At 48.4% G+C, this 15,814-nt stretch overlaps 8 protein-coding genes across 8 annotated transcripts, besides 28 other annotated features; all 8 read right to left on the bottom strand.

The window, feature by feature from the left end:
• Positions 1 to 3,054: a sequence feature (heterozygous, Esmeraldo-like haplotype).
• On the bottom strand, positions 99 to 2,312 carry Tc00.1047053510513.80 (hypothetical protein, conserved; the record flags this gene model as incomplete). Its single annotated transcript, XM_803333.1, has 1 exon — positions 99 to 2,312. The coding sequence occupies one exon, from the start codon at positions 2,310 to 2,312 to the stop codon at positions 99 to 101; it is 2,214 nt and encodes a 737-aa protein (XP_808426.1).
• Positions 110 to 134: a microsatellite.
• Positions 2,940 to 4,889, bottom strand: Tc00.1047053510513.70 (hypothetical protein, conserved; the record flags this gene model as incomplete). The annotated part of the gene is made up of 1 exon (XM_803332.1): positions 2,940 to 4,889. The coding sequence occupies one exon, from the start codon at positions 4,887 to 4,889 to the stop codon at positions 2,940 to 2,942; it is 1,950 nt and encodes a 649-aa protein (XP_808425.1).
• Positions 3,055 to 3,830: a sequence feature (areas merged during assembly that could not be assigned to a particular haplotype. This can correspond to areas where the two haplotypes were merged or to regions with more than two copies in the genome that were merged during assembly.).
• Positions 3,831 to 15,814: a sequence feature (heterozygous, Esmeraldo-like haplotype).
• Positions 4,970 to 4,999: a microsatellite.
• Tc00.1047053510513.60 (hypothetical protein, conserved) lies at positions 5,189 to 6,112 on the bottom strand (the record flags this gene model as incomplete). Its single annotated transcript, XM_803331.1, has 1 exon — positions 5,189 to 6,112. The coding sequence occupies one exon, from the start codon at positions 6,110 to 6,112 to the stop codon at positions 5,189 to 5,191; it is 924 nt and encodes a 307-aa protein (XP_808424.1).
• Positions 6,368 to 6,391: a microsatellite.
• Positions 6,435 to 7,664, bottom strand: Tc00.1047053510513.50 (hypothetical protein, conserved; the record flags this gene model as incomplete). The annotated part of the gene is made up of 1 exon (XM_803330.1): positions 6,435 to 7,664. One exon carries the CDS (start codon positions 7,662 to 7,664, stop codon positions 6,435 to 6,437), a length of 1,230 nt encoding a protein of 409 aa, XP_808423.1.
• Positions 7,697 to 7,749: a sequence feature (A-rich).
• Positions 7,785 to 7,811: a microsatellite.
• Positions 7,934 to 7,990: a microsatellite.
• Tc00.1047053510513.40 (hypothetical protein, conserved) lies at positions 8,099 to 9,001 on the bottom strand (the record flags this gene model as incomplete). Its single annotated transcript, XM_803329.1, has 1 exon — positions 8,099 to 9,001. The coding sequence occupies one exon, from the start codon at positions 8,999 to 9,001 to the stop codon at positions 8,099 to 8,101; it is 903 nt and encodes a 300-aa protein (XP_808422.1).
• Positions 9,122 to 9,152: a microsatellite.
• Positions 9,685 to 9,713: a microsatellite.
• Positions 9,859 to 9,878: a microsatellite.
• Positions 9,927 to 11,543, bottom strand: Tc00.1047053510513.30 (hypothetical protein, conserved; the record flags this gene model as incomplete). The annotated part of the gene is made up of 1 exon (XM_803328.1): positions 9,927 to 11,543. One exon carries the CDS (start codon positions 11,541 to 11,543, stop codon positions 9,927 to 9,929), a length of 1,617 nt encoding a protein of 538 aa, XP_808421.1.
• Positions 11,660 to 11,689: a microsatellite.
• Positions 11,738 to 11,770: a sequence feature (AT_rich).
• Positions 12,021 to 12,058: a microsatellite.
• Positions 12,143 to 12,202: a sequence feature (A-rich).
• On the bottom strand, positions 12,204 to 13,670 carry Tc00.1047053510513.20 (hypothetical protein, conserved; the record flags this gene model as incomplete). The annotated part of the gene is made up of 1 exon (XM_803327.1): positions 12,204 to 13,670. One exon carries the CDS (start codon positions 13,668 to 13,670, stop codon positions 12,204 to 12,206), a length of 1,467 nt encoding a protein of 488 aa, XP_808420.1.
• Positions 13,682 to 13,751: a microsatellite.
• Positions 13,793 to 13,815: a microsatellite.
• Positions 13,882 to 13,906: a microsatellite.
• Positions 13,954 to 13,983: a microsatellite.
• Positions 14,034 to 14,053: a microsatellite.
• Positions 14,074 to 14,101: a microsatellite.
• Positions 14,175 to 14,201: a sequence feature (AT_rich).
• Positions 14,227 to 14,254: a microsatellite.
• Positions 14,307 to 14,336: a microsatellite.
• Positions 14,441 to 14,488: a sequence feature (AT_rich).
• Positions 14,548 to 14,582: a sequence feature (AT_rich).
• Positions 14,647 to 14,678: a microsatellite.
• Tc00.1047053510513.10 (mannosyl-oligosaccharide 1,2-alpha-mannosidase IB, putative) lies at positions 14,823 to 15,814 on the bottom strand (the record flags this gene model as incomplete). The annotated part of the gene is made up of 1 exon (XM_803326.1): positions 14,823 to 15,814. A coding segment is annotated over one exon (992 nt), but the record flags the coding sequence as incomplete, so codon positions are not given.

Here is a 15,814-nt window from a genome sequence, read left to right as displayed (position 1 = left end):
TTCCCGTGTGGCATGGCCGTCTATTTCCCGTCGCTCCCCCCCAGCCTCACTGCAGTAAAGAGGAACGAAAGAGAAAAAGGAAAAAAAGGAAGCGCTTGTCAGTAACTCCCCTTCTCCTCCTCCTCCTCCTCCTCAACTACGATGGACGGAGACCGACATGAAAAACAAGCGCCTGTCGCTCCACCGTTAGGAGAGGTGCCATTCTTTACGACGCCGTGTAAAAAAGAGGTGGGGGAGTTTGCAGTGCGCTGTTGAAGCTGCGGGACATGTGAAGTTGACCGCTGCCGCATCTCCTGTTGCGCTGCCAACTCCATCTTTCGCAGCTCCACCCTTCTGCATGCTTCCTTCGTGTTTGGCACCACCGCAAGCTCTTCGCAGCGCCGCAACGCAGCGAGGAAAACATCGCGCTCCAGGACCAACTGCTCCACCTCAAGAGGGGTCTGCGGTATCGACTCGAATAAATTCGAGAGTTTCGAAAGCGTTTGCTGCAGGTGTTGGCACCGCTCCTCAAGATCCGCGTTCTCGTCTTGAAGGATGACGACCGCATCGTCCCTCTTGCGCAGTTGAAGGTCCAACCACTCCAACCCACGCAGACGCTCCAAGATGACATCGAGCCGTCGCTGAAGCGCACCGTTGATGCCGACCTTTCCTCTATCACTGCGTTCGCCTTCTGGGGAATCGCCCGTCCCCTCAACGAGGCCTAGTGGCCGCAGCAGCGCCTCCACCGCGTGGCGCATCTCCGCCTCGAGTTTGTCCAACAGATTCTCTTTTGTGCGCATGTGTTCCAGCTGTGACTGCGCGGCCTCCCACATCCCTTGCGTCTCGGATAATTTGAGCTGCAGTTTTGCCTGCTCCACCTCCTTCTCGTGCAGCAGCTCACGGGCCTTGGCAAGAGCGCCAGTCAACCTGCCCAATCGCGTCTCAAGATCATTCGCGTCCCGCCGCGCCAGCCTCAACTCTGCCTCCTTCTCCGCAACCGTGGCCTTCATTGCGGAACCTAATCCATTGGCCTCCGCGCCACGCTGGTCGCCAAATAAAGGTGTAAAACAAAAAGAGCCTGACGCTGCTCCATCTACTCGCATCTGCGCCATTTGTCGCTCCAACTTTTCTACGCGTGCGGCAAACTGTTCCGCCCTTCGTCCTGCATCCTCCAGTGCGAGCACTCCGTCAGCACGCTGTCGCTCCTTCGTCTCGACATCCTGCTGAAGCCGTGTGATCGTCTTCAGTAGACTGCCCAGGCCCTCATTCATCTGCTCTGCGGAGACAACAGAGGCCTGTTGACTGGCATGAACTTCCTCCTTCAGCCGCATTAACTTATTCCGCAGAAACGTGTTCTGCCGTCGCAATCCCTCCACAGCGTCCTCAGTTTCTCCACCGCCATGCAACCTTCTTCCGGGGTCTAACGTTCCCCCCTCTTCCTTTAGTTTCACGGAAGAAACACTCGGACGTGTTGCGACATCACCACCCTCCGTCCTCAGCTGACGTAACTCTTCTCTTGCAGACATTAGCTCCTCCTCCAGCTCCTTCACACGGCGATCGTAAAGCCGCCGAATCGCCTCCTTCACGACCTCCAGAGGTATATTCTGCGGAGAGGCCACTGCTGTAGCTGCATTCGTCGAAATGCTCTCCTCGTTTCGGGCATCTGCCAACGTCTGTAGAAGCCGATTGTGCTCGTCCGACAGGGAGCTGAGCTTCAGCTGCAGTGAGGCATTCATTCCCTCGGCGTTCATGAGCATCTCCCTCATGGCATTCCGCTCCTGCAGAAGACGGGCCAACTGATGCGCCTTGGAAACCTCATCCTCACGGGTCTTACTGTCCATTTCGCTGCTGGCAAGGCCAGACATGACTGCATGCGCCGCACCGTCCTCTGGCAGAGCCGCAGACAAAAAAGACGACGGTGAACACGTGCTGGCAATTTGCACATCGCGCCGTGCCCGTTCCACAAGTGCCAGAAGCTCAGGAAGGGCGCCGTCCTTTCCCCCCGGCCACGTCGGCATTTCCCCCTCGCCGTGTTGCTCCCGCAGCGCCCTCTCAGCGAACATTTGAATTTGCTCAAGGCTCGACGTGGTGGCGTTCACCAAAAAAAAAAATCGCCGCTGAAGAGCCGTCAATTCTTCGTGTTGTTTGTTCATATTCTCATTGCGGGAGGAGGTGCCACTTTCATTGGTGTGCCTCATTGGCGCCGCGTCTCCCAATTTACCCTCTCCTCCTGAATGAATTAAAAAAAAAAGAAAAAGAAAAAAGGGCGCAAAATAAATAAAATCCAAATAACAGGCAAAGACATCCCCTAAAACCACATTCACGTGCGTCATTCATTTCAAAAGAAACAAAACAACAAAAAAAAGAGAATTACCTCAACGGCTGCTGCTAAATCAGCCAAAAAAAGAAAACGTAAAACAAAGGCATAAAAAAAAAAAAACATGAAAGCAACAAGCAGCCCACGCAATCCGGCCAATACATCAACGGTTGGTGCGGCTCAAAGACAAAAACACACAAAACAAAAAAAATTGTCCACAAATAACAAAACTTATAGCAACATTTTACTTGCGGATGAGCGGCTTCTTTGGGCCCCACACACAAAAACACAGAACTGCCCTAAAACTTCACAACGAGACAGGCCCCAAAGAGACTGCGGATGGGAAGGCGAAAAAAAATATCGAACGTTTTACTGTAATTCCACCACGCCCTGCTAATGATCCATCCAAGAAAAGTAAAACTACACGCATGAACAAATTTCACCTGGAAATTCGCAGACCAACTACTCGTCATCTTTCACGTTCCTCCTACTGGCTTCCAAGAGCGTCACTAAAATCAAAAACCTGCCATAGGCAAATATATACATCTTCTATTGAACATGATTTCTTCAGGTTAAAACAAGGGACAGTCCACACCACCTCCTTTCAATTTCCATCAGCTTTTTTTCACGCTGATGATACTCTTTAGTACGGCACATAAGGCTTTGTTGAGCGGCGCAATTCTGCGGACCACTCCGCCAAAGTACGGCGGTCACCTGAACGTTTTTCCAAAAACTGGCCCATATCAGCCTGTTTCATGTACACCTGGTCGGAATCCGCATCGCCCTTGTACGCCTGGCCCATATCAGCCTGTTTCATGTACACCTGTTCGGAATCCGCATCGCCCTTGTACGCCTGGCCCATATCAGCCTGTTTCATGTACTCCTGTTCGGAATCCACATCGCCCTTGTACGCCTGACCCATATCAGCCTGTTTCATGTACGCCTGGTCGGAATCCGCATCGCCCTTGTACGCCTGGCCCATATCAGTGCGTTTCATGTACGCCTGGTCGGAATCCGCATCGCCCTTGTACGCCTGACCCATATCAGTGCGTTTCATGTACGTCTGGTCGGAATCCGCATCGCCCTTGTACGCCTGACCCATATCAGTGCGTTTCATGTACGCCTGGTCGGAATCCGCATCGCCCTTGTACGCCTGACCCATATCAGTGCGTTTCATGTACGCCTGGTCGGAATCCGCATCGCCCTTGTACGCCTGACCCATATCAGCCTGTTTCATGTACGCCTGGGCAGAAACAAAAGGTAATCGGCCTGATTCCGTGTTCGCCATCCCTAAAAAGGGAACCCCATCCTCTTCAAACCTTATACTGGTTGATTTTCCCAGTCGAGGAGGCTTCTCTCGCAAATCGCCCTCCTGAAAGGAGGTAGACCTTCCATTGTTAGTCGCAATCAAAGTTCTCTTCTCCGTGGACCCTGACACTTTCGATCGCAACAATGTAAGGATGCTTTTCCTAGACCTCCAGCGGTTTTTGTCCCAGTTGATGCTGTTTGTGGAAATCCGCCGGTTTTCCCCCTCGTTTGCGTCACCTATTACGCTGCTTTTGTCCTGTCGCGTCGCTGCCTTGCCGCGTCGTTCCTTTGCCCGGTGGTTTTGATCCAAACCCTCCCGCCACAAACGAGTGACGCCGTTTTCTTCTTCGCGGCGAACTATGGGGACGTCCTCGCCTCGGGCCAGCATGATATCGTTCGCGTAATTCATCAGGGTGACATCTAAGGCGGAAATACTCTTCCATTCTGGTTTTTTCTCCTTCCGTCGCCGCGGCAAAGTCCAAGTTGAGGTAAAACCTTCTGTATTATTCAGTGTGAGGTTCCCATGGACGTAATTCATGGATGCCTCCTGCAGCGACGGGAGCAAAGGGCCTGAATAAAGCGCATCAATGAGAGTAGGCACCTTGTGCTCTCTCCACAGAAACGGTTTTCGTGCGGCAGTTCGGAACTCAACACGGTCCGCCTCCTTTTCCGCCAATTTCAAACCACACTCCTTGCGAAGCACGTTGGCTCCTGCAAACGGCTCCACTCGTTTGAATTGAGACAGCTGCTTAACTTGTTTCCTGTGTTCCCTCTTGTACCACTGGTCAAGTTGCTTCGCTGTATCCACGGAGGGCTTTACATCTATCAGTTGTCTCATGATGATCAGATTCTGCCTTTGTTTATCTGCCTCTTGAACCCCACGGACCCGCTGCCGCGCCCTCGCCTGTTCATCCGCACGAAACCACCTACGTAGCTCCTCTTCCGATGGACGGTTGTTCATTCCCCGACGCTCTCGGTACTTATCTTCGTTCACGTCAAGAATACGATCCAGCAGGTTTTTGTTCGTTTTCACAATACGCTTCTCTTCATCCAAAACACGACGCTGCAAACGAGTCATCAGCGCGCATGCTTTCGTCTGCTCTCTGTCCATCAACTCCGGATGGCGGAAGTCCACTTCGGGCGCGTCGGCAATGCCTTTGCCAGGCCGCAATCGTGCCTCTGCAAGCCGGTGGGCATGCCACAGATGCGATATCCCTGCATCCCTCTCACTTTGCTCCAAATAATACTGGTGCTGAAACAGACGGTATTGGGGACTTACAGGCATGTGCTCACGCGTGTCGTGTCAGACGCAAACACAGCACGGCGCAACCCACGCCCTCCTACTCAACCAAAATCTCCGGCGTAAAAGAAAGAAAGAAAGAAAGAAAAAAAGAATCCAGGCGGGTGCAAAAAAGATAATAATAATAATGAAAGTCTCTTTGAAGAGCCCAATCAAAACAAGCACACACAAAGGCAAAAAAAAAAAAAAAAAGGAAAAATGGCCTGCCCTTGTGAAAAGGAAACCAACACACATGCCCACATTGAAACGAAAAGCCCATTCCAGCGGTAATCCTAATGGTCCCCCTACACCCGCTGTGCGCAACGCACAAATCCGGCAGGCGTGACCACAGCGTCCAGAGGGGAATCCCGAGTGCCACCCTTTGACGGGTCATGCGTGCAAACAGGCAAAGTACTCCCCTCTGGCATCAATTGCATCTCCATACCGACACCCCATGGCACCACCGCATCTGCCGCCGCTTCCCGACTGTATTGGAGAAATCGATCGTAGTAGCCTCCGCCCTTTCCAAGCCTGCCACCAATGCTGTCAAACAAAACACCGGGTGCCAACACCAGCATCCATCCAGGGTTTTCCGAGCCGACCAAAAGCCGCTTCTGTTCAATTAAATTAGCGGGCTTTTCGCACTCTGGAAACAACACATCGTAATCATCGCATGCGATAAAATGACGAGGGTAATAATCCTTTTCGCTTCTTGCACCCACGTCTGTGCAGAAAAGCTCGTCTATGACCTCACTTTTTGGTTCCGTCAGTTGGTATCGACCACGCTTCTCAAACGAGTTCTTCAGGTCTTCCTCATCAAAGACTTCAACAAGCAACATGGCACTCGAAAACCGTGCCGCAGCCGTTTCCCATGGCCGCTGCCATAACGGAATAGAGGTGGTGGTGGCGACATTGGAACCCTCCCACGGCGAAAGCACCAGTGGAACAAATATCTTAATATTAGGCACGTCCACACTCTGCATCTCTCGCCAAAGACGGCGGAAAAGCGGTTGGAGGTCTACCTCATAGTAAAGAGGCAAAAAGGCGCAAAGAAGCAGCAATGATTTTGCTGGCCGTAATTTTCTCAGTGCTTGAACGCGTTCGTACAATATTGAGCACAGTTTTGCAGACTCACTTTGCATAAATGCGGTATCACTTTTTGCAATTGCACGTAGTTGATGAAGATGCTTTTTTCGAAGACAAGCCTTGACATCAGAAAAATCCCTCATTACATGCCTCACCAATTCTCCCTGAATCCTATACAGAGCTGTGATGAAGCAAAAATAAATAAATACAAGGTTGTGGAAGTACTGCCAAGTGTTCACATTGCATGGTGTTGGAATCGGCAACAAAATGGGCCCCCTAAAAAAAAAAAAAAAAAAAGAACAGCGGCAATTATTTGTCGCTTGCTCCCTCTCTCCCTCTCTCTTCACTGAAGCAACAGAAAACACCGCAAGCGCATACAGACGCACACAGACACATGCATATATATATATATATATATATATGGCTCCTTTCGTTTTCTCTTGATTGAAGAAGCTTTTGCCTGTGTTACACGGCGTGTGTTACTGAGCCCGTGCCTCGCTCCATCAGAAACTCAAAATAGGACCTGAGCATCTCAGCTTCTTCGCTCATCTGCTTCCCTGTACGACAGGGCTGTCGCTGCTGCACCTCCTCATCCTCTGGCTCCCCGGCAAGTTTTCCACATGGATCAAATGGTATGACGTGTGTATGGAGATGGGGCACCGTCTGTCCAGCGAGTGTTCCCTGCTGGATGGCAATACTGAAGCCACCCTCCATGTCATCATTGCAGTGAGAAGAGTCGCTAGGTGTATTCCCACTATTCTTGTGTCTTGCAGCTGCTACCTGTTTCAACACACGTATTGTTAGGTGCATGACGCGGCCCCAATCCTCCACCTCATCTAGCGTCAGCCCGTGGATTGTCCCGACACAACGGATGGGCACCACCATCAGATGTCCGGGCACAATAGGCTTTTGGTTCACCATAACAACAAAGTAGCGCGAGCGGTACGGGATGCAGTCCGAGATGACGACACGGTGAGGAAAGAAGTTAAAGATGGGTTCGTCAGTATCATCATGCTTGCCGTCATTAGCTACAACATGTGGAAACCCAGCAAGAAATACCCGCTCATTTTGTATCGTTTTTTCCATGGCGAGAGCATTTTGTATCAAGGGATCCTTTCCGACGTCATCTGCATCACACCCAATGCAGCTCACAGTCGTCTCTCCCTCTTTCTCCTCTTCTTCTTGCAGATGCAGCAACCAGGAAAAAAAATCCACCGCACCCTCATTGGTCGCTATCGCCCCACTCGACGGAACCACGTACCGTCGCTGTAGCTCGTGGTAAATCATGTTATTTGGGAAAAAGTCACCGACCGTCCTTTCAACAATGTGCATAAACGCCGAATTCACCACCGCCTGTGAAGCCTTCTCGGATGCAGCAGCATGTGTTCCCCTCGTGACAGCGGCCATGTCACCAGGGGATGAGTAGTTGAAGCTGCCACCTGGCGATGTAAGGCGGCGGCAGTGTTGCAACAACCTGCTCCAGTCGCCAGGGAGAAGATGGTCGAGACGGAACCTCGCCACGGCGTGGGAAGAAACAGGGGTCCTAGAGGGAAAAGAACCGTGACCTTCAATCATTTGCCCTCTGGAACGGCAGAAGAACTCAAAACTGTCGCTGCCATTTCCAGCGGAGACAATCCAGTGTCGACAGGGGCTGCTGCACAAGGCGAGATGTGCTGGTAGCTGACCCCCTCGCATGGTTACCCGCCCCAAATGATGATCCAACAATATTTCTCTCTTTTTTATTTTTTTTGTTTTTTTGTTGTTGTTTTTTTTTTTTTTTCAAAATGCAACGCACTGCCTCAAAGATAGCAATTTAAAAAAATAAAAAAAAAAAAAAAAAAAGGGTTCGCATCAAACGCACAGACAAACGCATTTATGTTGAAAGCAAAGCATTAAAACACATGCATATTTCACAGAAAAAAAAAAAAAAAAAACACGTACAAAAAGGGGAGAAAGACACATCAAAAGAAAGCAAGAAGGAGAAGAAAGAAAGAAACAAAAAAGAAAGAAAGAAAGAAAGAGCAACATCCATAAACATATAGTACAGTTGTTTAAAAGCACATGACAACGCTAATAGCCAGAGCAAAAAAAAAAAAAAAAAAAGTCCAACTTTTTTTCTAATCCCTCATCTATTTCCCTCGATACCGAGTCCCACAAGAAATAGTTTTTTTCTTTTCCTCACAGGGAGTGGCAAATTCATATGCTTCCCTCTCATATCGCAGCTGGGAAAGAAGAGTATCCTCCGCATTGGCAGTGAGAGAGCACTCAGAGCGTGCTGCCAGGATGGGATCGACCAGCAATACTGTAAAAGTGAAGGGAGCGATGCTTGACAGAGGATCGGGAGAAGCACGTCGCTTTGTTTCCTCCCACCAACGCAGAGCTGGTGCGCATGGTCCTCGTTCATTTTTCTCCTCCTGGGAGAAGGGACAAACCGCCCCAGTTTCTTCCAGTATAACAGAATAGACATAAAATGACTCTGGAGTATTTGGATGAACTGCATGAGAGAGCATGCGGATGCCATCCAGTATTTGTTGTCCCTGCTCCGCACGATCCTCGTAATAGTACACATGATTGGGACGGTTCCGAGCAATAAGTGTGTAAAAGGTCTCCAGCTTGAATTTCACTGTGCCATACGTCTCATGCGGCTTCATGAACACCGCGCTCATCATATCGCAAAGCCCTGCATGAGTTAACAGTTCCTCAATACGACTGCGAAACTTTTCGTCACGGCCAGTGAGCACAAATATCTTGACGCATTCCGAAGCACCCGTCGCGAGAGCATCACTTTGGCGTTGTTTCAGCTCCTTCAATCGCCGTAAGACAGGTGCCACATACCAGTCTTGGATAGGTGGGGATTTTGGCACCGCAGGTGGTGAAAGTGTTGAGAGGCTTTGAAACCAGCCCAAGCCATTGTCCTGAAGAGGCCTCATAAGCTTTGCGTACACATTTCCCCCGTGTGTTTTTTTCAGCCTTGCAGATGGTTTTGGGGAATAAAATATGGTTCCATCAAAATCAAATACATGTAGCTCCATATTCACAAACACCTCCACACCACACAACGCCAAAGTGCGCAATATTCTTTGTGGAAAAAAATGGAAGTATAGTGCAATATGACAGAGCACAAGATGGCAGGTGATACCGTTTGGAGAGAGAAAAAAGAAAAAAAAAAAAAAAAAAAAAAAACGGGAAATCATCACACCATCGATGGTACAGCCTCCAAGCAACAATGGGCGGTCATTGCAATACTCCTGGGAGTGCCGTTTTGTCCCGCCTCTTATTAAACAGAAGAAAAAAGCATGTCAGGTATCAAAACAGAGATCACATCACTAAAGTGACCACAACCACACGGGGCGTCCCAACGGTGACGTGTTAGAGTATCCCAGTGAGCAGAAATAAAGACTTTAAAAAAGTTGCTGGTGAAATAAAAAGTGGAAAAATTAAAGCCGCATAACAAAAGAAACAAAATAAAAATAAAAAATGCAATACGCCTGCTGTTCCCGGTATTGAAGCAGTACTTGGTCTCATGTCCTCTCGCACATTGTTTCCATCCCCATTGACCTTCCTAAAAAGGGGGGAGTAAAGAAGGCACGCACCAAAGGGCAAAAATGAGAAGAAAAAAAATGGCACTGACCTCCCTGGCAAATGTATACACACGCACACACGCACACAAACGAAGCTCTTTAAAAACACCTCTTGCAGCAGTGAAAAAACAAAAAATAATAATAATAATAATAATAATAACAAATAAATGTGCACAAGTGCTGCATACAAACAATAAAAAAAAAAGAGAGAAACCGTCCAGCGACTCCGTAATCCCTTCAGACATTCATGAATAAACAGTCGGCATCCTCCATTAATTTTTGGCTGTTGCTTTCTTCTGCTTTCCCTCTTGTTGTTGTTGTTGTTGTTTGTCGCAGTGCGAGAATTAGGGCGGAGGTGAAGCCTCTGCTTGAAGGGTTAGCAGCAATCGTCGCCGAGTATGCGCAGGCCGCACTCCGCTTCAGGGCGGGCCATCATGCTTCCAAGCCACTCCGCAGTGTCGCCCTCAATTTCTGGCCCCGCCTCCTTGCTGAAACTCAGCCCCACAACCTGCCCCATGATGTGCTTGTGCACACGCTTGAACCCTATTCCCTCAATGCACGTGACCCAGTCGTCTACCCAAGAGCCACGGCGTGTGCATTGCGTGCGGGTACTCACAATGACAAGTAGTCCTCCATCCTTGAGCGCCAAGTGGGCATGAAGACAGGCACGGTACCGCAGACGGGGATGAGGAAGAAAAGAGAGCATCAGGCAGAAAAACACGGCATCAAATTGACCACGAGCCACCCAAAGAGTACTTTTAGGCGTTTTCGTCACGCCATCTGCGTCGTCGCCAGTTCGAACAAGAGATTCCGTTCCCACCCCTTCCGAGTATTCTTCCTTCTGTCTCTCCCCTACATCATAGAAACGAACAGCAAGCCAGTCCCCTTGAAGGACATTGCTACCCTCGAAGGGACACAGATCTATTGCCGTCACTGCCAGTCTTACTTGCAGCACCCCGTTTGTGATCATTTTTCCCTTAAAAGGGCCGTAGCATGAGCCTACATCAAGCACCTGCAGTGGCAGAAAAGTTTCTGGCGGCGTGTCTCCACCATTAGTGAAGCGACGGCGCCTTACCTCATTGCGTGTCGCAGACATGTAGGTACCTGCCATTGTTGCAGCCGAGCTCGTTAATTTCCCCTGGCCACACGTTGATAGCAAAGTCTTATAAAGCAAAGGCTCCAACGGCAAATTCCCGCGTCGTTCTTGACTTTTTTCCCCCTCACAACCATGTAAACAAAGTGCATCATATGTTGCATTCTCAACTTCAGTTGCAGTTGCTTGGCGGCCGTGGGCTGCATAAAAAGCACGCCGCCATATCTTTATGGTTTTAGTCGCAATCCGAGGAATCTGCTCATAAATCCCCGTGCATTCAACTATCGAAGAATGGCCGGGATGGCTTTTATCAAAAGAGCTTACATCATGCGTCCCATCATGATGATGATGCTTTAACTGCTGCTCGGTGTTGACAAGCGGCAGGCAGCTGCCGAGGTAATAATCCGCCACGCAGTGCAATGAGTACGCCACGCGGTCGTTGTGGCGCGATGGCCCACTGGAGGACCTTCCATGTTGATTGCCGCCCTCCTCTCCGCCGTTGTCACGTTGACATCTCGAGCGGGTCCGTGTTACCCCGCCCACGGTGGAGGTGACATGAGAACGAAACCCAGATACATTCTCCTCATTCCCCTCTTGATCCGGATCCCAATAACGGGTGGCGATCGCATGCATTGCCGTCGCATACGCCTTCATATTTTCCCCTTCCTCAGCTATAAGACGAGACCAAATTGCCTCTTCGTTTTTTTCTTCCTCCTTCTGCCCTTTCTTCGGTGACAAAAAGGCAGACGTTTCGGTTGACATTCGCTGCTGCAGACGGTAGTGAAACGACTTTATGGTATTGGCCAACTCCAATTGGTGATCCTTTGCCTCCGCCCTTGAGAGCCACTCCCCCCGGCTTGTTGGCCCGTCATCCCTGCATCCCATCTTGTCCTCCTCCATCCAACCAACACCTCTCTCTCTCTCGCCCCTCTTCCTTTTTTTTTTTCGTTTTTGATATTGTTTTTTTGGTGCAAATGTTGTCTCGTGCACGACCTCAGGCACACACAGAGAAAAGCAAAAAAAAAAAAAAAAAATAGAAAGAAAAAGGCAGCCCTGCGGCTGCCCAAAAAAGCAAAGGAAAAGAAAAACAGAACAAAAAAATATATTATTTTTTTTTTTTTTTTTTTCGTGTGTGTTTGTGTGTGTGTGGGCACGACCCGCAGGACCCTTTGAACAGGAGCGACGTGTGAAGAGTCGGCCATCAAATATTCGTCCACTCACGTCCGTTGGATGCCTTCGCCTTCAAACGTTTCATGTGGGAATTCTCCCCGGCTTGCGTTGACGCCACGAGCGGCAAAAATGCACCGCCATGTCATGTCCCATCATGCTTCATCCAATGGAATTGCCTTAAAGAAAAACACACAAACACACACACACAGAGAGAGAGAGAGAAAGAGAGAGAAAAAAAGAGAGAGTCACAGAAAGTCGTCAATAAATGCGTGTAAAAATGTACGTATTTCTCAATTACTTCTTTCCCACGCAAGCACACTCAATTTCTCTTTTGTTCTGTGTGTGTGTTTCCCTCTCTCTTCTCGCTTTTGTTGTTGTTTTTCCTTTTGCCTACGCGTCAATGTAATCACTTCTCGTATCAAAGGAGTCGCAGATAACTTCTATGTTTTTCTTCAGTAGTGCCTCGCACCCCTCACAGCTAACCACCGCGTTACACACATTTATACACTTAAGGGAAGGGCAGCTGGCAAGGAAATTGACGTCCGTCACCGCCGTCATCTTCAGGTCAAGTTCCTCTAACTCAGCGCACCCTGTAAGTAACGTGATCCCCTCATTTGTCACCCCGGTATTGGCGCAAAAAATACGTCTAATTCGTTTGCATGTACACAAGACATTAATGTTTGTGATGAGAAGGCACTTTGTCAATACTACCACCTCCAGCATGGGTAAATTCTCAAGGAACATCAGGGAAGGATCACCGAGACTCGAGTTGGGCGCATCGAGCACCCTTAATGATTGCAATGAGGATACAAACATAATGTTTTCTATTTGAGAATTCGCCATGCGAACGAGTTCCAGTTTGGTGCAGCACGTCAGAAAGTGAAGGCCCTCGCCGTGGAGAGACTCTGCGACATCAAGAAAGCGGAGCTCCTGAAGTCTACCGAGAGGCTCAAAACTCTCCAATTCGGTACAGGAATCCAATGAAAGAAACTCCAGACGATCTTGCATGGAGGGAGCCAATTCACACAAAGTTTCAAACCGCAAGGACGTTTCTTGAAGGTTCAAAGATGTCAGCGACTTTCTCCGCACGTCCTCGGGAATAAATTTGAGTGCCGTGTCAATGTGAGCCCCGGGCAGATGAAGCACGCGCAAATTTTTTGTAAAATTCATAAAGAACTCGTTGGCGGTGTCATCATAAATGTTGCAGTTCTCAATGTACACTTCTTCCAACGCGGCGGCGGTCTCGGGTTCGATGCCGTTCAAATTGCTCAGTCGATAGCAGGCATGTAACTTGAGTCGCTTGAGCTTCGGGAGCAGCAGGCCCACAGCGCCGTCCGGTTCCAGCGGGCAGAGGTTGACCTCAAGCGACTCCAAATTCGCCACATGACTGGCCTCCGCAATAGACGTGATTTGCCGGCATGACGCCAACTCCAGTTCCCGGAGGTTTGTAAGAGGAGCAAGAGCCTCGAAGCACTCAAGATCAATGTGAGAATGATGCAGCGCAAGTCGTGTTAAACCATCCGCTACGCGCTTGTGGTAACGGCTCAACATCTTCACGCCAAGCGTAGTAAACTTGCGGCCCATGGGAGAAACAGAAGACAGTCGGAAACTGGAGCGTCCCTCTTCATCATCTTTGGCGTTAAATATAATACAATGGCCGTATTTTGACATTATGATCTCCTCACGGCCCGCCCATGGTCCATTTGGGTGCTGCACAGCACGACGATATGGCTTTGAAACACATCGCATCGTACAGAGAGTCCGGCGATTATATGGTACAAATCTCATTACTTGATGCAGCACGGCGAGGGTATCCAGAGCCCCTGTAAGAGGATCATTCGAGGCATGTGACAACATCAATTATGCCTTATATATAAAACTATACAAATACATATAAGAATGTATATACTATATATACTATATATACTATATATATATGCACCTATTGTATGTATTGTATGCTAATATCGCTTGGGGTTACACACACACACACACACACGCAAAGAAAAAACCAACACCCTCTTCCCGAAAAAGAAAGAAAAAAAAAGAAAAATTTATAAAGCCCAAATATATTATATTATATTATATTATATATTTACAAAACAATAACTTAAAAACGCCAACACCAAAAACAAAAACAAATAATAATAATAATAATAATAATAATAATTCATTTATTCATTCAATAAACCGCACACGACCAATAATCACCGTAAAGACAAAAAAAAAAAAAAAAAAAAGCGGCCTTTAATAATCATAAAAAATAAAATAAAATAAAATAAAATAAATACATGCACGCCCAAAATATCCGCCTGGGCTGCTTGCCGTATCCTAAAAGATTTAAACATAAAACAAAAACACTAAAAAATAAAATAAAATAAATAAAAAGGGGTTGCTACTGCCGCTACTAGTCGTGGTGGTGGTGGTGGTGGTGTTGGTGGGTTAAATGGAGAAGCAATGTTTTAACCACAGCCACATTTCCTTCTGCTCCAAATACATATATATATATATATATATATATATTTCTTTATTTACATGTACACACACATGTACTTATGTGCGTATTTCTGATTTTCCCAACCCACCCACCCACCCCCACGATCGTGACATGTTGCTCATTCTATTTGAATTAAAAATAAATAAATGAATATAAATATAAATATATTTATATTTATGACTGACGCAGTAAAAGAATTTGAACTCCTCCCGCCACAAAACCCAACCAAAAGAAGCGAAAATATTAATAATAATAATAATAACTAAATATATGCCGCTATTGCTCCTTTAATTCATTACGTCGTAGACCTCCACAAAAAACACCATAAAACACAAAATAAATACATATATATATATATATATATATATCCTTGACCTATCAAAAAACATCATAAATATCCAGCCCTCACACCAACAATCATTTCCGAACAAATAAAAACTCTACACCACACCAACACACACGGACCACAAAAAAGGATAAAGCAGCATTTCATGCACAAACTTTCTGCCAATTCAGCGGAATATGGACTTCGAAATCCGTTCAACGTCACTCAGCGCATGATTAGCACAGTAAAATCGGTGCGGGGCGGTATTTCCTCCTCCACGGTCATTGTCACCGCCCTGCAACTCATGAAGACCATCAATAAGACTATCAATTACATCCAATCGGCGCTGTGTCAGCGTGTCTCCCGAGACCTCCTCCTCTTCCCTTGCGCTCTCTGCAGACACTGGCCCCCACCACTCGGCCGTGTTGGGGAATAAATGCGCCTCGGTGTTGAACACCCACCCCACGTGACTCCCCACACTGCTGCCGCTCTCCACAGCAGCGCAATACGACGGGATGCTGCCACGGAGCTTCCCCTGAACATGCACCGCATTGCACTCGTCAAAAAGAAGATACAGGTACTTCAGCGTCTCGGCAAGCATGAAGCTCTCCATCGTGTCGCCGTGCTGTTCATCACCGTGCGGAAGATCCACGTTGCGCAGCGTGGCAAACCCATACGGGGTCCTCATGCGCAAGTTGATCGCCAATGCCAGCTCCTTCCCCATCACAAGGTACGCAGGATCATGGGTCGCGCGGTAAAGCATGTACACAGATTCCGCATGCTCGGGACGCTGCGGGTAGCCGCCATGGGGACCCCCACTTCCCAGAGAAAACTCCTCTGGTAACGCCCCGAAGTGCTTGAAGATGCTGTGGATCGGCCAGTTGCTCTCCGTGGCCTCTGCAAGATGGCCGCCAAGAATCAGGTTGCCCGGAAAGAAGGACGCCAGGGATTGTTGGGCAGAAGAAAACGGTCGGCCACTGCGCATATCGACAGTCGTCAACATGCCACATTTTCTCAAATAGCGGTTGACATCCCGCACCGTCCGCTCAAAACGCTCCCAGTCGCCAGTGTCCCCAGACATGACGTGGGACTTGATAAAGTACTCGATAGCGCTGTCTATCGAACCACCAACACTAGAATCAAATAGATGCCAACGGCCGGTCATGATGTCAATGTGGT

The sequence above is a fragment of the Trypanosoma cruzi genome, genomic scaffold, assembly GCF_000209065.1.
Source record: "Trypanosoma cruzi strain CL Brener 1047053516771 genomic scaffold, whole genome shotgun sequence".
Lineage (NCBI taxonomy): Eukaryota > Euglenozoa > Kinetoplastea > Trypanosomatida > Trypanosomatidae > Trypanosoma > Trypanosoma cruzi.
Note: the sequence above shows the minus strand (reverse complement) of the source record. Positions and strands in the feature narration are given on the sequence as shown.